The sequence below is a fragment of the Platalea leucorodia genome, assembly GCF_965183815.1.
Source record: "Platalea leucorodia genome assembly, chromosome: 3".
Lineage (NCBI taxonomy): Eukaryota > Metazoa > Chordata > Aves > Pelecaniformes > Threskiornithidae > Platalea > Platalea leucorodia.
Window position 1 is genome coordinate 6,378,289 of NC_138825.1, and position 20,527 is coordinate 6,398,815.

General features: G+C 44.8%; 2 protein-coding genes across 2 annotated transcripts in view; one reads left to right on the forward strand and one right to left on the reverse strand.

Annotated features, from left to right (window-relative positions):
• PAK5 (p21 (RAC1) activated kinase 5) overlaps positions 1–20,527 on the reverse strand; it is a gene marked incomplete at both ends in the record, with an annotated part of 172,196 nt that overhangs the window by 147,261 nt on the left and 4,408 nt on the right. The gene's annotated exons all lie outside the window — the stretch shown is intronic.
• On the forward strand, positions 4,517–19,400 carry LOC309587251 (D-beta-hydroxybutyrate dehydrogenase, mitochondrial-like; the record flags this gene model as incomplete). The annotated part of the gene is made up of 4 exons (XM_082305260.1): positions 4,517–4,841; positions 13,293–13,445; positions 16,255–16,385; positions 19,053–19,400. The coding sequence occupies 4 exons, from the start codon at positions 4,517–4,519 to the stop codon at positions 19,398–19,400; spliced, it is 957 nt and encodes a 318-aa protein (XP_082161386.1).

Below are 20,527 nucleotides of genomic sequence, written 5' to 3' on the forward strand. Positions count from 1 at the left end.
GTATTTGAAAATATTTCATGGGTAGAGATACTCCTGCCTTTCCCTTTAAAAGGAAGCCATCTCCCTTTTATGACGCACTGGCAATACACGTGGCATCCTAAATCTGTTTTGTCAACTGAGTCCAGGGTTTTTAAAAATGTGCAATAAGATTTTAATACAGCTCATCACATTATACAGAACCAGACATCCTGCTTAGTCTTCAAAGACTTGATATTCCCTGTGCACAGCCCACATGCAACTGCTCCTATCTAATTACGTGCAATGACAGCCTTCAATTGGCTCCCTTCCTTTGACACCACGGCAGAGCGTTCACTGGCTGAGTCCTGAACTAGGACGCACAGCTTGCCAGCTCTAAAAACTGCAAGCGTTTCTGTTCAGGATGTCTTTGGCTGTCTAACTGCACCAAAAATACACCATTTTAATTTTCTTCCTGGAAAGCTAGTTTTCCCAGACCTGAAATGCTTGTCTGCAGAAGCAGATTCGATTTCAGCTTTTTGGACAGTTGCAGCAAGCAGCGTCATTTGCGTGTTAGCATGAGAAGGTAGGAATCTATTTTGCTAAACTTCTGTCCAGATGGGCTGGGCAAGATGGGTTTCATGTTAGATAAACATCATTTTCGCTGTACCAGTATCAAAAAGTCCCAGCTAAGGTCAGCAGCATGCTATACTATTCACTGCACAATAGCAAGAGGCAAGCTAAACGGTCTGGACTCTGAGCCAACAAGACACGACGGATGGCAAAGAGTGGTGGGCTGAGGCATTCGTGTGTCTTTACTCTTGTCGGCTGCATTCGTGGTGAAGCGTGTGTAACACAGCCAGCTCCTCCAGGCCAGAAATCCTGATCCTGCACCCTGGAAATCACGAACCTGGCTTCAAAAGCATGAGAATGTTCAACAAAAGAGGGGTCTGTGATTATCGTTTCCCAGGTTTGCTTGGTTATTTGGAGCTTTTAGGAGGCACTCTGTCACATTCTCAGTATTTTTCTGAAGCTTTGACAAAGAGACACTTTGCACCAAAAGTGACTCCTGTGAAACCAAGGATGGCTCTGCAGTTACCTGAAAAGGCATCAGAGTTTCGTCTTTGCTTCAGAAAAGAAAAATAACAATGACTTGCACACAACGCTGGAGAGCTGAGGCTGTGAGAAAGACATCAAATATCATTACTCCTCCTACCCACTACTGAGAGTGGGTACCACTGAGCATGACAGATGGCAAATTTTGAGACAGCTCCAATTTTCGGTAAGACTGCCAGGAGGGGTAGAGGGCTGAGGGAACAGGAACAAGAGAATGGGTAAAATAAACAGAGGTGAGTAGGCATGAGAAGAGGCAAAAAGATAAGAAGGAGATGAAAGGCAGAGAAAAGCTACACTGCCTCCTCCCCTCCCTTGTATCTTGATTTCTACCGGAGCTATGCTGGACAAAGATCTGTGCATATTATTTAAATGTCCCGTAGCAAGCTCTGCTCCTCACAGCCACTGACCCTCTGCTCAGGAGCTAGGTAAAAAGCAGATCTTCAGTCCCTGAAGTCAGGCTGGAAGTCCTGGGGTGCACTCCATGGGTGCAGAGCCCATCCCAGCTCTACTTTATCGTGGTCCTTTCCAGCCATTGCCTGAGAACAAACTGACAGTCCTTTAGAAACGCACTCTGTGTTTTAAGGGTAGGGGCAACATGGCAACACTTCCCTGCTCAACAAAAAGTTATAGCATCATTTTTTTTTCCATCTAATTTGCTTCGGACCAATAACTAATAGAGCTAGTAAGATCTGAGCAGTATTTTTCCCAAGAGGAACCTAATCTTAAATGCCTTAAATCCATAGCTTGGCACTTCTGGAAATGGCCCGATTTTCCAAGGTGTGGATGAACTGCAGCCACTGTGGTCCTCGGGAATGCAGCACTTTTGAATGTCTGCTTATCTACTCACCTAAGAAGAGATTATGATGCCTCTGGGAAGCTTGTTCTTCAGTTTTTAACTGTAGCAACTTGTTATTTCATACTGTGAAACTTAGTGGGTGACCTAGAGGAAAGCTTTAAGCATAAGCTTCACAGGTTGCCGTTCCCAGAAAGGCTTTCAGAAGGGGTGGAAGATCCCTGGGCGTGTTCTAGGTGCTGACTTGTCCAGATCCTCATCAGTACCAGCCTCTAAGCATCTGCCATTTCCTTATCTACTTCCTCAAAATCCAGATCTTTGCTTAAACTGGCTACAGGTAAACCACAACTGACTTGAATTACACAAGAGGTAGAACAGATTAAGATAGAGATAAAAACTTAAGTGTTTTTAATTAACATGAGTTCTAAAGATGAAAAAGGGATTTTGGAAACTAGACAAAACATAGACCCATAAATTCAATATGAATATTAACACGTATGCATGTGCATGTGTGCGTGTTTACACATATATGTATATATTTGAGTTAGGAACAGAATAATATAAACCAGAAGAAAGTCATTCCAACAAACAGAGAAATTCTACTGCAAATACTCTGCACTGTAGACTTAATTGGCCTCATTTACTGGACTAGGTAGTCATGAAGTTGTTTCTAACTGTGAAGGATACAGTTCTAATCCATAACTTCCAGCCTAAATTATTCTGTTGCTCTGACAACATACCGCTCCCGTTCTCATATGAGAGCATGCCACATTTGTGTGCCACATTTTTAATGTCTTTTGGCGTTTATTTGGAATAGAGACAGCGTAAGATTCAGAGGTTAGTTGGGTCACCTTTTATTCTTCAGGAGAATGGCTTTGTCACTGCCTGTGATCTTCGTGTTATTAATGGGACACGAAAGCCGAGAGAGTAGAGGCTGGCAGACGCAGAGGAGAGATGGGTAGGAGGCACGGAGGACTTGAATCTGGAACCCTTCCCCATCTTTTTCTGCTGGAGGGAACCAGACAGGCAGGCTGGCTGGAGGACAGGCTGTTATCAACTCTCATGATATTGAGGGTTGCATAATAATTTTTAAATGTAAAGACAAAGCTTTGTGACTCACATACTTGCAGAAGATCGAGTGATCTTTTGAAGGCTAAAACAGGGCAGCCTCTCCCAGTGTGATGGAGCACGATCAAATAAATCCTACTAAGGACAGGTATCTGGATATCTTCTTTTGGGTTTAACCATTCCACTTCCTACTTCGTCCCCCAGCAGCAAAGCACAACCTCCTTTGCCAAGCCACTTGAGGCTTTAAGTCCTATTACACAATGCCTACGGGAGACGTGAGCAGTGCAGAAGAGAGAGCACTGATCAATTCAAAGCTAAAGAAATGTAGAGAGATGGGCAGCCGACAAGAGTAAAGACACACGAATGCCTCAGCCCACGGAAAAGAGATTTAAACAATAATTATTCCCTTTCTCCTTAGAATGTCATTCAAAACTCTATGTCAGTGCAAAGGGATGCCCACGGAAACACGAAACACGGCTGATTGCAGGGACCAGCGCCATTTCTGGAGACTCATGGACAGCAGGGCACCACCAGTTCTGAAACCCCTCAGCCAGGTACAGGGGGTATTTAAGACAAACTACTAAAAGTGAGCAAGGCTGACTGTGGAGCTACAGTGATGCAAATTAGGCAAATAATTAGGACCATCCCTGTGCCTGTTAAGTCCTGCTGCTTCCTCTGCTGCTGTGTATGTCAATGAATGACTGGCCCCTTTGTGTTTTTCACAAGCCAACTTCAAATTGCAATTAATAAAGGCATCTGGTTCTTTCAACCATTTCATTTTACTGAGAGGAGGCAGATATGACATACTATCCCTTCCAATAGCTGCTTGGAGAGTTCCTCAGATGAAAGGGCAGAGAAAACACTACCTAATCAAATTTCTCCTGTAATCTTAGCTCTCAGGGATCTTTGTTCAGCAAGGTAAAACTGTCATTTTAGCCTACAAGAAACAGGCATTTTCCTCCACCGAGGAGTGTTCATAGGCACCCTTGATGTAACAGAACAGACACAGACCTGGGACATAAAGAACCCACATGAATTTAATGCTATAACATAACACGCAAGAACTATAACATAATAATGCAGCTGTATTAGAAATCCTCATTTCACGGATCTAGAAATACTCGCGACGCTTACATTTCACACCCTATGGCTAGTCTGTACCGACGGGGCTGTCTGAAACTCGGGTTGAATTGTCCATGGTAACTTCAGCACTGGATTTCGGCACAACTCAGCTCCCTTCTGACCGCCCAGGTCCAGCTGATGCTTACGGCCTGCGCTGGTCATTTCCAAACAAGCCACGAGAAGCGGGAGGGGGAAGGGGGGGAGAAAGAGGTCCCCTCCTCCCCGGTGGGGGCAGACCCCTAGCAAGCCTGAGGCTTCACTAGGACGCCGGCCCCCCTCCCCACCGCCGCTCGGAGGGGCCGGAGCCCGGCTCCAGCCCCCCGCAAGCCCACGGCGGGCCGCGGGGCGAGGGCGGTGCCTGCGGGCCGCCGCTGCCTGGGGAAAGGCAGGGAAGGGGAGGGCGCTCCGCGCCGCCTCCCTCCCTCCCTCCCGGCCAGACGGCGCGGCGGCGGCGCGGGCAGCATGTGGGCCGCGGCCTCCCTCCTCTTCCTCCTCCTCCTCCTGCTGCCGCGGCTGTGGCGGCGGAGGCCGGCGCCGCTGGAACCGGCCGGCCGGGCCGTGCTCATCACCGGCTGCGACAGCGGCTTCGGGCATCTGCTGGCGCTCCGCCTCCACCGCCTCGGCTTCACCGTCTTCGCCGGCTGCCTCTGCCCCGGCGGCGAGGGGGCGCGGCGGCTGCAGCGGGAGGCCGGCGCCGGCCGCCTCCGCGTCCTGCGGCTCGATGTCACCCGCGCCCGCGACGTGCTGGCCGCCAAGGAGCTGGTGCTCAGCCACCTGCCCGAGCGAGGTGAGGCGGGCGAGCGGGGCGTGGCGGCCCCCGGCACCGGCGGCGCGGGCCCCGCGCTCGGCTGCCGGCCCGTAGCGGCCCCCGCTGCCCCGCGGCCCCGGGCAGGCGGCTGGCGGGGGCGGGCAGGGGAGGCAGGAGCGGAGCCCCGAAAACGGCCCCTCGGTTCGGCCCGGGCGTGGAGGGGCTGCGGGCAGGGAGCTGCCCGAGAGGGTCAGCTGGCTTGCGGCCAGGGAGCACTCCTACCAACGGTGCTAATCGCAATTACCATCAGTAGCAACACTGTTTTACATTAAAAACGCGTCGGCGTTTAGCTAAGCGGTACACAAAGTGGGGTCTGTCCAGAGATGCCGACAGTGGGAAGTGGGTGCGCTCTTCAGCACGCCACGGGTGAGCATCGCCGCCCTGGGTGAGCATCGCCGCCCTCGGTGAGCATCACCGCCACGGGTGAGCATCGCCGCCCTGGGTGAGCATCGCCGCCCTCGGTGAGCATCACCGCCACGGGTGAGCATCACCCTTCTACCAGAAGAGGAAACCCCTGGGATCCCTGTGCAGGTGCCCGGCAGGAGGAAACCACAGGGAGAGCGGAGAAGAACAAGCGTTGCGCGCACAGCAGGCAGCGAGAAGGTCATATATTTCTAGGCGTGATTTGTGAAAGGGGGAGTAAATAAAGGAAACGCAGAGAGGGCAGCTGCTGTGCCATACCAACCAGCTGCTTCTCCGTACAGCTTGAGGTTTGTCAAGGTAGTCCGTGGACGGGTTACTTAAAAGGAAACCTGTTGGTTATACACCCTACAGGGAGCATACAGCCAGCAGAATGGGTAGACTGTAGCTTGCAGAAGAATTGCAGACAACCTAAATCCTGAGAACACGTGACGGGTCGCGGGTAGTAGGACCACAGTTGCCTCCTTTCCCGCTGAGGCTGCATGGCGAGAGCCACCCAGCGCAATACCGGGGTACGCTTGGCACGGAGCAGGCTTACTCAGGCTCGGAAGTAAGGTTCCCTCAGAATCACAGACAAACGCTCCCTACTCGCACAGGGAGTATCAGCGGAGAATGAAGCACGCAGAGCGATAACGAAGTGCGAGGCCTCTGCCTGCCTGGTTCATTAGCATGTTGAGAAGGGGATAAAATGAGAAGTGAAGTAAGAAAAAGCCTAGATGCCGCTCATTAAGTACGTGTATTTATGGTTGATCTTGACCTTATCTGATTAAAAGGCAGAGCCTTCCCCTCTCAGGCTCTTTCCCAAGCTGCAGAGAGAACCCAGATGACTCCCAAAAGCCCTTATAGGCTCAACGGGGACTGAGTCACCTGAAACTCTGGGTTACAGATAACTTATCCTGTAATTCTGGCAGCTTATGCAATGTTGATGTGGACTCGAGTCCACGGTTCAGCACTAACTTGCTGGTTGCCCTTGCAGCTCACAGGCCTGTGGCCGCAACTTCGGATCAAGGCAAATCACGCTAGAGACATCAGGGCTTGCTGGAGGGGCCAGGGAAGACGCTCGAGCGCAGCTGGCGTTGAAATGCAGCGTGCACCCAGCGTGTGCCCAGGCAGTGGTTTTCCTGGGTTGTCAAGTCAGGCCCTTACCCCTGTAACGCAGGGCTGGGCACGCACAGACGGAGCACACAGCTTGTGAAACCTTCTTCCATGGTCAGTCAGCTCTGCTGCTGCAGCATTTTGAGGGTACGCTACAAAGGCAGAAAAGAAAGTGTAGTTTTCTAGATCCAGATAGCACATATGCCATTTGGGAAAACTCCCAATTATCGAGTAATCTTCCTCCTAAATAAAAAGGAGCAAAAGAGTTATTTAGTTATTTTAATGTCTGATATTAATGGAGTGAATGCCACAAGTCTTCTTCATCATTTATAAAATATAGAGGCATAAATATTTTTATCTCAAACGTAATGAAACTGTGAGGATACTCTACTTATGTAGAATCTTTAAGCAAACGACTTCAGTAGGAGCGTTCCTTCTTGGCACCTCTGAAAATAGATGTGTGGTTTTCTTTGGTATTTTAACTTTATAAAAACAATTCCAATTTAACGATTCAACTGAAGGTTAACTCTCATATTAACCAATTTATTTAAGATAGGGATTGTAATTTTTTTACATTTGGGTCAAAGATATTTTTAATGAAGAAGTTCTTCATTAGGAAAGAGAATCCCAAACCATCTGTAATTGCATTTATGTTCTGAAAGTACCTAGAAGATGAGAAAAGTATGTGACTGCACGGAACCTTTTATCTGCTACCCAAAGGTTCCCAAAGGGTGGGCAGCGGAGCATGCGCCTCCACGTCCCACCAGTTCGGGAACTCTCTGTAGTGAAACCTTAGGACATTTTCCCTCGCGGATCACAGGCAGCAGCATCCACAGCCTACACCAGGAGACTGACCAAACCGAAAATCACGTACGTGTCGGACATTTCTAGTAAGGAGAACAAAGAGCAGGTGGCGAGTCCAGTAGACAGTTTTAAATAAGCATTAGACAGATAGAAAATCTGCTTTTGGTTTTTGCACAAACAATTCAAACTGATGTAGGAATCCAGGGTTGTGCTGAAAGGTTATAGTAGATCATAGATTATCTTACTTAAAAAGCTGTGAAAACATCCACCTTTAAAATAGTTACTGGCAGTGTTCTGGATGTCCTTTTTAGCTGGTGAGTACTGTTGGACAGTTCTGTCTCTGTCTCTCCCTCCCTCAGAATAGGATAATTCTGTCCAGCAAGTCCGTGCAGAAACTGAGAAGAGGCATCTCTCTGGGTGAATCACTAGGCGTTTGCCTAGGGATTGTTTCCTCTCTGCACTTTATGCCGTTTTCACTCTAATGAGTTTCACTCAGGTACGAAAGATTTTACGTATGCCACACCAGCGTGCTGGACTTAGAAATTCAGGTCACTAAAACACTCCCGTATCATTCCAAAAATGGTCAAAAAGAAACCACTTCAGCGATCCCCAGGTTTAATGGTAGGTATGCAAAGGCTATGCATTCCAAACTAAAACCCCAGAAGGTGTACCAAAACAGTGAGAAAGCAGTAAAACAACGATTGCTTTTTGCATGCTGTGTTTAAATAGCTCAGAGTAAATCCTGGTAAAGATTAAATATCTATTCTTTATGAGTATAGTATCATCCTTTCTATGGACTGTGCATCTCAGGCAAGTATGACTTCATTGAATGTCAGACATCAAGCAGATACGCTGCCTTCCAAGTCACCTTAATCTGACTGATAAGCCAACATTTTGTCTCTTATCTCCAATCTTTTCTTGTAGTTGATGAAAATGCACATTTTCTTGCGCTTATTGCATCTCTATACACTATTTTCCTCCTTTCAAACTTGCAGAATGCTCTTGTTCCTGCTTGTACTTCCATAAAGCCTATTGAGCCCAGTCAGCATCACATACTCTTTTGTTCTAGACCCAATATACGGACAAAGTGAGAGAGTCTCTGTCCTGAAGAGCAGACAATCTACAACGGAGGGCTCTCCAGACAAGAAGCCAGCAACGAACAGAGGCTCAGAGAGCTCAAGTCCCTCCTGAATCCTGTTCTTCAGCAGATTTTAGTTGCTTCAAACCTAGACCCAAGTTGAACAGGCTGCAGGTCTGCACTGTAAAGCCTGTATTTTTTGCCTAGAGTCCCAATGAAAAACCTAGCCACCTAGCTGTGGACTTCACTGGGTGTGAGAGTCACACTTTCCCACTGACTCAGTTCACTGCATGGAAAGGCGTGAGAAATTCCTGCGTCTGGGGAGAATGGATCCAAGAAGAGTCGCTCAGTAGTTGCTGGTGGCAAGGGAAGTCATCCAGGACGGAGGAATACCGTGCTCTGGTATCCTCCTGTGCCCAGGATCATTTCTGTTTTAAGTAGACTATTCAGTATAAAATGTGAGACTCAATCTCAGGAATAAAGCACAGTACTCCCTACACCTTCTAGTTAGGCCGTAACCATGAGATAACTAACCCAAGCTCCACCTTGTCTTCTCTCTCTCTCTGTTATGCAAGTGTAGAAATCCAAACTAGGTAGTAACACACCTAGCTGGGCATTCTGCCACTTCCTAATTTGTTTCCTTGTAAATATTTATTCTATTCTAGACGGTGAAATTATGTCAGTGAAAAGGACGGCAAGTCAATTTCCATGGTACGTAGCTCATTCTCTAGAGCTGTCCCTCCACAAAAATCTGCTGGCTCTGATGCCTTTCTTTATTTGTTTTAATGGCTTGCATGCCCATTAAGATGACTTTCTAAAATATTTAGAGTCCTTTCTTGCTTAAAAAGAAGAAACTTCTTGCACTTGCACATTAAAACCAACATGAAGTAGACTGGGACTTTGGAGCATGCTGATTTGCAACTCTCCTAAGCTCTACAGCAAACCTTTTTTTTCCTGATTTGCTGCTTCTGTTTAAAACAGGAATTTCTCTTCCTCTCCGTGACTCTTGCGAGTGGGTGACATGTAGCTAGCTGGAAGGGAGGGATATTAGTTTTAGTCCTACCTCCTACTCCAAAGTCATTAAATACTCTCCTCCACTTAATTAAGATTTCCTACTCACGGAATCCACCCAGTAGGCCCATGGTACCATATTTTAGCCCAGACTTCCTATTCGAATAGACTCATCCTCGCAGTGAAGACAAACACAGCATAATATTCCGAGCAAAGGGTGGTACATATCTGAAACTTGGGAGTCTCAGCTGACCTGTTACCACGAACACTCTGCATTGCCAGAGACAGATTGGCTTGTTCCCTCTCTTCATTTTTTCAATAGGAATATGGCAAATCACACTCTCCTTCCTTTGGCTGGTTTCCTTTAGTATTGGATTGGAATCTTTCAGGAAAGAGCCTGTCATTTTCGCATGGGCTCAGGTTTAGGTGAGAAACTCCAAAGATCAGTGATACCAAGAATACATGTTCGAGTTTAGAAAGTCTGGCCGAATTCAGATGTTATCTGTGTGTAGGCACCTACATAGAAACGGCCTGATTTTCAAAAGGTTTTGCAAGCACACAGCTTGATTGCCTTGAATAGGAAGAGTTCTTTTAAGAGTTTCTGGAAAAACACCAGGCATCTTTTGGGCCTAAATACGGACTTTGAATACGTGCCTTTTGGTCAACATGTCTTGAAGTAGAAATTATCTGGGAGGTTATGTGAGAGCTAGTGTTCTTCTCCTGACAGCCTCATTAATCTTAAGTTAGGTTTCCTAAAGTGATTCTTTAGATCCCCTGCTCTCTCTCTTAATCCTTGTCCTCAGGATCCATTTTCCCAACACAGAGATCAGTGAAAATCTCTTTGCCTTCTAGTTCTGCTTTCCAGTTTATTTAGTCCCTGCCTGCTGTAGCATAGTCTAACCCCCCTCTTCCTAAACTGCGCGTGGACTGAGTTCTGTTTTGACAGTCTGAGTAATTTTTCCCTTCCAGATCAAACATCGGCTGCTTTTTCCTAACGTGTGCACGGACACTCTGAGGAGATGCGATGTCTTTTTCCTTCTGCTGTTCAATTCTTACTTGTGCCTCATCCTTCCAGATTTCTATCTAAGGACTGTATTTCTTAGATTACCTGAGCTGCATTTGTCTAAGCAGATACACAATATATTTTATATGCATGTTTATAGCATTAATTTTTACCACAAACGTTTCAGGAAAGGGAGACCAAAGCAGATTCAAGTACCCTGAGTACATAGCTGGGCAGGTTGTTTCTCAGGAGGTAGGAAATTTTCTGAAAAAGTCGCATAAGGGGGTAATGAACTGTTCGTTATTTGGGTAGAATTTTGCAAATTGATTCAACTGAACAAAGCGGCAGGAAAATCTGTGGAAAATATCAGAACATTTCCCATTTGGGAACGCCAAAATGTTCTGAGAAACAATATGTTTCACATGAGGGCAAACAAAAAGTTTTGAGCTGACCCTGAGCAAAATCTCTTTTGGTGTTTTACTTAATCTTCTCTTTGGAAAACTCTATTTCAGCTTAATTCAAGCCAGTTTTTCTCCTCTTGACTTTTGCTTTGGCCACTGCACAGAAAGAAGGAGCTATTATTCTGTGAACTCCGCCTGTTTATGCACCCAGGCTGGCCTCACCACTACCCACATCTGATGTGCCTGAGGCAAGTGGCTGGAGAGAAAACTTAAGCCTTGCAAGCTAAATCCCGTGTTTCACAGTTGAGAGAAAGAGGAAGAAAATCAGTTGTCTAAACTTTAATGGTTGTATTTCTGAAGCCCTAATGAATTCAGGGATATGTGGAGCAAGTGTTCTTGCTGTGCAGGATGCACTGGCAGAAGCAAAATGACATTTTTTTTTAATTAGAAAAGGTAAAGCTGAGAAGATCAGGGAACAGATTTTACAGTGATGCCAGGCTTTAGTTTCTGTTGTGTTAGAGTTAGCTTATGTAAAAATAAACCTGAGTACAGACACCTCCAGCCTTAAGTAGAAACAGATGGGGTGTGCAGCTACTCAGTCCATCTGCAGATCAGATCATGTGCAAGTACAAAAATATTAATAATTAGCTTTTACAGAGGACTTTCTACTCCATTGATCTTGAAGCATTTTACAAGGAGGTCAATCCCATGGGGCTAGTTCTATTTTAAGAAGGAGAAATAAAGCCACAGAATGATGGAAAGGCCTGGAACAACAGGGCAGTGGCAGAAAGAAGAAGGAAGTCAAGGATGCCCAATTCCAGTGGCCAGTTTTTTGGTCTATCTCCTCTCCTCTGTCCACTGACATTTGGGGCAGTAGAAAAGAGGTGAGTACACAGAAAACTGCTGCGTTACTAGGACAGCAGTCAGTCTGCATCTAAAGTTATGGGAGCGCTCCAGTGTCAAGGATTGCTGTGTGACAGACTGCTGAATAATGATTTATTCTCTTTGGAGGACGGAATTATCTGGGTTCTGTGTGTTAAATTCCTGAATTTGAGTGTTTTGCTCTGCAAACGAGACATTCACCGAATGAACTTTTTTTCTTTCTGTGTTTAAACACCAATTTAATAATACAAGTAGTGTATATACGTTAGGAAAGCTTACAGGGGTCTGCTTTACAAACTAATTCAAAAAATCATCTGCTTCAGCTTTAACTGCTGTTGTGAATGAAATCCTGTATTAGCACTTCTTGGCAGGAATCTGGAAACACCAAGATGCCATGAAATCATAGCAGCAGCTTTGTCAGAGAAGATAAAAGAGTTCAGCCCAAGGGTTTCTGCAGCACCTTCACCAGGGTGACCGAAGGTTCCCTGAGGACGGCTTTGCCACCACGGGTACAGGGGGCTACAGCTGGGTCGGCGTCACACCCACGCCCCAGACCCTGTGTCCAGGGAAGGAAGAGAGGCACTGTTACCCACCCTGCCTCACCAGAAACCTAGGCTTGGAGATCCTGTAGAAGGCATGACAAAACCATCGTTTGCCTCAGACATGTACAAGAAATCTTAAAAAAAAAAAAAAAAAAAAAAAAGCATAAGCAAAATTGTCAAGGCTGGCAGAGACAGGCTGCAAACTTAGCTGTTTCAGTGTGAGTCAGGCTACCCTATGTACTACTTAGTTACACTGCTGGTCACCCTAGAAATCCCTCAGTCAGGATTTGAGGACAGGAACGGGAATGTTTTCAAAAGCACCGTGTCACTCACTGCTTTACCGTACATCTACAGATACGTGCTCTGAAGGCAAGAACAAGTCAGCATGGTTTAATCAGCGTTTAGTCAACACGTCAGCTCCAAACCGTGAGCACTCTACACTTCAACGAAAAAGCATTTCCAACAGTCAAGGTTATTAGCACTGCACAGTGCTCACATGAAGCGGTCTGTGGCTTCGGGCTAAAGGCTTTCACTTTCTGGCAGAGACTTGTGTCAGAACAAGCTTTGCTGCCAATAAATTTCCACTTGTAAACATTGGAATCTTACTGCGTTTCAGGGGGCTGGGCTCCTTAGCACCAAAACCTGCTGTTATGTGGGGAATAGAGTTGTCCAAGAGTACAAAATTAAAAAAAAAACAAACCTGTAGCCACTGACCTTACTTGGTTACTTTACCCAATGCTGTACTCCTGTACCTGATTCTGGCTGATTTCAGAAGGAATCAAAGCTCAAATCCTGGAAAAGGAGCCAAGACTTACGCTCCTAAATTAGGCACTTTGAAAATACTACCCCTTAGGCTTTAGACGGCTTAATATAATTTTCACAAAGCTGCTCATAGAACACAGTGGGATTACACTAATTAAAATATCATGGTGCACCGCATTGGCAGTAAGATGTAGTCTCCTAGATCATGTTATTCATAAATAACTTAAGACGACTATAAAGTGAGTGATTATTAAATAGCACTGAGACTTATATAGTCCAGGTAATGGCCACAATTACATTCCTTCATTAAACAAAACATGCCAGCACTTGAAAAGACAAAAAGATAACTAAAAAGTTATCACTAGTGTTTTGTCACTTAATGGTGGTTGTTTTGCAGTGAAAAATGCATGTTGAGACATTTCTCTTCCATAGGTTTCTGGGGGCTTGTCAACAATGCAGGAATATCAACATTTGGCGAGACAGGGTGGCTGCCTATGGAGAAATATGAAAAATTTGCAGATGTGAATCTCCTTGGGAGCATCAGGACAACTCTGGCATTTCTTCCCCTTCTAAGGAAATACAAGGGTAATGCTAATCCACTGTTATTTAGAGTAGTAGAATAATTAGCTTACTATAATCAGGGTAACGTAGCATCTATAAAAGAAGCCTTAATTGTCTCTCATGGAACTGAAATGACAGCCTCCTTCTGTGTGGCCTAAAAGAGCAACTTGATCCTGAAAAGAGGGTAAGTCGTAAGGGGAAAAATACCCTTAAAGATTCTGTCTTTATGATACATAGAAGAAAGTACTTACAAATAATGAATTATCTCAGTGTTTGAATCAAAAAAAAAAAGAGAGAAAAAAATGCTTACAGTAGGTCATTAAGCCCAGGCAAGACTGTGTAAGCACTGACAATCAGAAAACACAAAAGATCCAATAAACTCCTGCTTAACTTATTTAGGCTTTACTATTTTACTGTTTGGCAATTGGGAGAGGAAGGGTGATCCTATAGAGATGAACTAGAGACATCCAGCTTCCAGGCCTAGCAAGATCCTTTCTATGACCTTGGGCAGGAGACTTCAAGTATGTGAAACAGTGCTGCACAGAGATGCCTGGGTTTTTAATGGGATAAATGCATTTGCACAGACCTTCATACGCATGAGCTTTATCCTTTCTTCTGAGAAGAAATGGTTCAAATAGCCCTCTACAGCATTGCAGCATGTCTCAATTTTTGCAATTTGTTTCCTACCTACCCCATCTATATCTGGGAAACAAAGATACCCTTCCCCTTTCTCCCTGTTTTGCTTAGCTTGTCTATTTAAGTTGTAAGCGTTTCAAGGTGAGGATTTTTTCTGTGTGTATACAGCATCAAGTACAGTAAGGGCTAGGTTTCATCTGGAAGCCCCAGGTGTCACTGTTACATAAAACATTGCTAAGATAAAAGCATCCCCTTTTAGGCTACTCTGCTTCTTTCTGCTTGGTTGCCTTTGGTTGATGATGTTTTGATGCAAGAGGAAAGAAACTTTTAAATACGGCAAGCTGGATGTGTTTTTATAAAATAATGTGCTATTGCATATACTCAGTGAGAAGCAATGGATGTGTTATGTGGCCATTATGCAGGGAGACATCACTTTTTTTCTGTGATGTCCTACTTACTGCTAAAACTCTGTGAGGCTGATGTACCAGAGGCATTTGTCTGACTTCATGAATTGCAAGGGGTTACTTTGAAGCGAAAGGGACTAATTAGGTGCATGATATTAAGCACATGCATAAATTTTTAGAAGATTTGGGTCTGGGTGGCTGCACATACGTAGTACCTTACCTCAAAAGAGCGCTCAGCATCTTACTCCTGGCTGTCAATGCTGCCTTGCCCGCACTCCATTTTCAAGTCCCATCTATGTAGGAGAGGAGGCCAGGGCAATTCTAGGAAGAATCCTACGTTTCCCTTCTCCTTCCTTGCAGGAACAGGCAGGACAGCTAAAGCTCATGTTTTCAGGGGCAGCAAGTGGCCTCTCCAAATGAAAAGCTTGAATTATGGATGTTAGAGCATTCTCCTGGGAAGGCTGGTTTTCAATTACCTTAGGCAAAGAGAGAAGTTAAATGACGTGTCCCACATCATGGGTATGTGCCCCAAATCATTTAGCTACTGGCTGAAGGAAGCAGAGGTCATCCTACCATCACTTACCCAGTAGCTGTTTTCTGAAAGAAGGGGCTTACTGCCATTTTAGGATGAGCACCTGTTCCAAGAAAAACTTGAAGATTATTAATACTTGTAAAGGGAGGTATTGCCTTCCAGCCTAGAATTAAGCATCCTACTCTGAGAGGAGCAACATTTCCCCATAACTTTTCCAGATGGCCAGGCCAGCTGATGTAGCATCTTGATCAGCAAGCTGGTAGTTGTTCTCGTATATAAGATTTATTCCAGACACTGTGTAGGAAGGCTTGGAACCTAATTCAGAATGACAGATTTCACTGCATTCCCACAATACCTTTTTGATATCCTACAAGCCTATACCATTTGGTCAGATCTGGGGCCCAGATGTTACCTGCATCTGTGGCAGCAATAGGAGTGCAGCTATGTTCTCTGTATTGTTAGTGACGAGGCCATCTTCTCCCTCACCTCTGGTATTTCTATACCCACATTCACACATTTCTTCCTCTATGGTATGACTATGTGATAGAAGTTTACTAGTAAACAATGGAAATGAATGACAGCCCAGGGCCTCAAATCGGAAATCTCTGCTATTTAAGGCATGCCTGCACTCAGCAACAGTTATAAAGGGGAAAAAAGCAGCACGGATCAGGGAAATCACAGCAAGGCAGCGTAAAGCTGCACACATTTTGTCAAGTCACCGTTCTCTGGTGAAGCTTATCACTGTACAGTCTGATTTTGACTTTATATACACAGTTGTAAAGCAAGTCTCAGAGCAGAGACATCATTAGCGCAAAAAGAAATGGTATTAGTAGTCATATATCCACCACAGGGAAAATCATCTGCTCCTCTCCTCTGCAGTCCTTCTCCTATTACTAATACAGTCTTTTATTACTATTTTTCAGTCTAAAGTTTTTAGGGGACTGCTTTGTTTCTCTCTCTTTCATCCCGTCTCAGATTCAGAAGGACTAAGCAGCACGTTGGGAAGGTGTTACGCTTTGTCTAGTCCAGCATCTGTCACTGGATGGAAAGAAGATTTTTGTATGAAGTTCTCTGCTTAACAGAGCTGAGTGCACTTCTCTGCTGGGACCGCACACTTACACAGCCCAGCCTTGGCACACTGCGTAGTAAAACAGCATCATGCTAAACACCACCTTATTAGCAGTTCAGAAGACTCAGGTAAATCAATTCTATGTTAAAGACTGAGAGTGAAGTTATGTTATTTGCACTATTTTCTTTCCAGGACGTATTGTTTTCATGTCCAGCATTATTGCCTATTTTGCTCTGGGAAATGGCATTTATTCTATGACCAAGGCAGCTATTGAAAAATTTTGTGATGCTCTAAGACTGGAAATGAAGAAGTTTGGTGTCCGGGTAAGTGATGTAATGAGTAGCTGTTGTGTGAAACTCCCTGCTATTTCTAACATTGATTTTCATATGAGAAAGAGAGAAGTTTCACTCCTGAAACTTCTTACAGAGCCAAAATGCGTCTTTTTGTGGGGAAAGAAGCAAGCGACTTGCACACAGAATACCAGACAACGGCATGGGGGGGTGGAAATTTTGGCCAAGGGAACAAGAACAAGCGTATGCAAAATAATATCCAATCTTGTGCAAAGTAAGATCCATGCATCCAAATGACAAAGACAGAGATCAGAGCTGAATCCATGGGTGCACCTTCCCCTCGGAAGGAGGTGGTTTCTCTGTGGCTAATCAGTGAGCTGGAAAACGCTAGGAACGGCGGACCTGGGTGATGTTTGCAGCTCTGAGAAGCTGTGGGATAGCGCTCCTCCTGTTTTGCTGGAGCAAAGAGCCCGGGCGTGAGCGATGTGCAGCGAAAAGGAAGGCTTGTCACCTACCTGAGGGGTTCTTTCTCTTTTCTCTCACAACATCAGTGCTTAAAAGCTCTTTTTTTCGGTGGGAACAGCTACACTGCAAGAGGCAGTATTGTGCAGAGTAATTATGTTTTTATTGTCTTAACCTAAGAGGCTCTGAGTGCTCTTAGTGCCCTAAGCAACACTGATAGTCAAACCTGAAGCTTAAATCACTGAGTAGCTTCACTAGGCTTTTTCCTTGGAAACAGTCCACTGCTGAAACGCTCTTCTCAAACACTAAAAGTCTTCCCTAAAGGATTTACATTGGTGTACTCTTTACGTACACAGATTTACAGCACTGTTCACAAGCTTTGTGTTGGAAGAAATTACAGCTATGCATCTATTAACTACCCCTCTCAGATAAATAAAAAATGCTATAAAATGCAAGTGATTTTACACATCCTAATACCACACAGCATGATGAGGATTTGAACCGATTAGCTGAGGATAATCTCAAATGCATGGAAGAGCTTAGTTTAACAGGTTACCTACTCTGGTCATTTGTGGATTTTTACTGCTCCCCCACCCCCGGAATAGCCCCAGCACACAATACAGTGAGCCAGGCTGACAAACATTTCCAGAATATGAGAGTTATTTTTCTGTTTCTCACTGTATGCAAGACGCTGGCTGGCATTTGTCTCAGAACCTACCCTGCAGAGAGCCTGCAGAATACACGGTCCCTCTTCCCTGTGCTCCTCTTCCCTGCCCTGTCGTTCCCTTTGTCCTTTCAGGAGAAAGTCACCCAGAGGTGGCAAGGAACAGATGGAGCTCTGTCCCACTGAACTCTGGCCAAGCAAGCTGGCTGCCTACAGGAAACAAAGTATGTGTCTTCTATTAGAAAGAAGGCTACAGAAAATCAAGGAAGGGAAATAAAAGCATCATCCCTCCTAGCCGACTCCAAAAAGCTCCAAAACATGAAGTTTTCAAACCTTCTTTGTTTAAAATAAACGTGGGAAGTTTACTATTGGCATTAGTTTGGCTAATACTAAACACTTTTGAAAATAGCGCCCAAAGGGAGGGCTCCAAAAGGTGCCCTGTGACAAACCTACCTGAGGCAGCATTAGGTGCCCCCAGCTATGCACGCCGTTTCTGCTGGAGCTTACCCATATCCCTGCCTGCTCTCTGCACACGGTGCCTCAACCCCTCCAGCATCCAGCGTGCCCATGGCCGTGCAGGCACGTGCCGGTACCGACGCACAGGTGGTAGCCTCTGGGAGATGGGCTGGGTGGCAGATTGGAGACATTAAGCTTTTATATTACCACAGACTTTCCAGAGAACGCCTGTCAGATCCCCAAGTCTCTTACCCAGCTCGGCACCATTTTTCCTCACTTTGTATTGTAGCCTTTAGAAATCAGGCCACTTAAATGCCACAGAGTTTTTAATGTTGCATGTCTACAAATCGTTTGAACAAGCCCACTGCTAACTGAGGAAAAGCATGCGTACTGTGAGTGCTCAGCCTGCTCTGAAATTCCTCAGAAGCCTCAGAACAGCAGCAACACCACAGGCAAAGAAAACAGGCAGAGCAGCAAAGGATTTCTTTGCTTTCAATTTAAATCTACATGCACAGAAACCTATGGAAATTTGTTAATGCCTTCAGTGAGAGCTAGACCAGGACCTTTGGTCCCCTCTGTACTTGGCTGACAAAGCCTATTTTCCTTTTAATTACACCTATTTGGGGAAAACAGCAATTCTTTCCCCAGGACCTTCTAAATTTTCTTTGACATCTCCTTTTGTCCCAAATTGGGACAAAAAATTACCCCTTGCGAGATTTGCTGCTGACTGAAAAATCCTAAGTATTCCACTTTGGAGACATCAAAGTCATACTGAAATGCTTTGTTTCAGTATTGTCAAAACATTTATACCATTAAGCATTCTATAAAAATCAAAGATGCACTATTGCATTCGGTGGAGGTATGCTGAGTAGTCAAAACAAGAACATTAACATCAGAGTGAAATGAGGAAGTCAGAATAAAGCACCTCTGCAATCTTAAATGTTTCACGGGAATATATTTGATTTCAGTCAAGTTTTCAAGGTTGAAATTTCAACAAAGCAGCATTTTCTGGAAGAAATCTGTCTGCAGAAAGCTTTGATCTGTTTTACCGACTATAGTATTTAATTGAATTCAGAATGACTGATTGCATCTTGATAAGTTTTACATCTTGCTTTTAGGTCTGTATTATTCAGCCAGGAAATTATGCACCCTCTACAAAAATTCAGCCACCAGTTAGTGCCGACGAGATTTGGAATGAACTCAGTGAAGAGGAAAAGGCAGTTTACAGTAAGGAGTATGTTCAAGAGCGGGCAAACTTTTTCAACAACATACTCAGCGAAGGAAGCACTAATGGCAATGAAGTTGTAGATGCTATGGTAGATGCTTTAATGTCTCCTGCACCCAAGGCACGTTACATGGTAGCGAAGCTGACGGAAAAAGCACTGGTGTTTGTGTGTGCTTTATTCCCAACCGTTGTGATGGATTCAGTTTTGTCCTATGGTCTGAGTAAAGTAAAACTTGCATAGCCTAGGTCGGTACTATTCAGTGACTCAGGCAGGGCAGGTTTTTAAAATGTGAAAGCCAGGGCTGAATCTAATGTCTCCAAAAATCAGTATAATGACACCAATTACCTGATACAAACTTTGGAGGGTCTCCCTAGTCAGAACTGTCACTTATTCATAGGGAAAACCATACAGGACCCCATGTAAAATTAATACATTTGTTTAGGTAACTTTATTTCCCCCATGTGGAAAAAAAAATATGGCCACTTATGCTGCTTTAGGTATTGCCTAGAAAATTTAATGCAGCTTTCTCTAATGCAATACCAGGTTACTGCGTTACAGACATGATGGAGGCAAAATGGAGCATATCCTACAGGGCAACTGCACGCCTGAAATCATTACAGCAGAGATGAAAATACCTTATTTGTAGGAACCTGAGTAGTAATTTATTAGGGGCGATGGGAAGAGGTTAATGGAAAAGTTAGGAATGAGCAATAGACCTTGAAATACTTTGAATGGAGTTAAGTGGCTGTAGAAAGTTAGGAAGTGTCGAATAATAAAGCTGTAATATGGAAACAGTGTCTTGGCTAACTACATTTCAGTACTTTTTCAGGTGTTCTAGGTGAATCAGTAACAAGGCCAGTATGGCATGGACTTTGGAAAATAAGTAACATTCCATTTACAAATGGATATTCAATTGTAAATAAACTCTTTTTTTATCTAACGTCTGTATTAATCAATGCGTTAACCTCAAGTGTAGTCCAAGAGCTGAACGCCAAGGTGCCAGGTATCAGTATGCAGTAGCAACCTGTAGCTTAGAAAAAACACATTCAGCCTGGAGCTCTGGTTTTGCTACTGTTCTAGGGAATAAGGTCTGATGGAAACACATCCATTAACATGAACAGGAAAACTTTAGTAACATGTATCTATGAGAGTAATTGAGCACAGTGGCTTCATTAGCAGTCTCTGACAGTTGTGGAAAAAATTCCTGGTCTACATGTACACAGCTTTAAATTTGGCTTGGTTGTGGCCTGGCACAAAATCCAAGAACTCTGGGACCAAAAGATCCCAGAATAGCTGGGATCAGCTGTGGTGACAGGGGTAGGTACAGGGCAGCAGCATGGAGCATTAGCCTCCCCCATGCCAGGTCT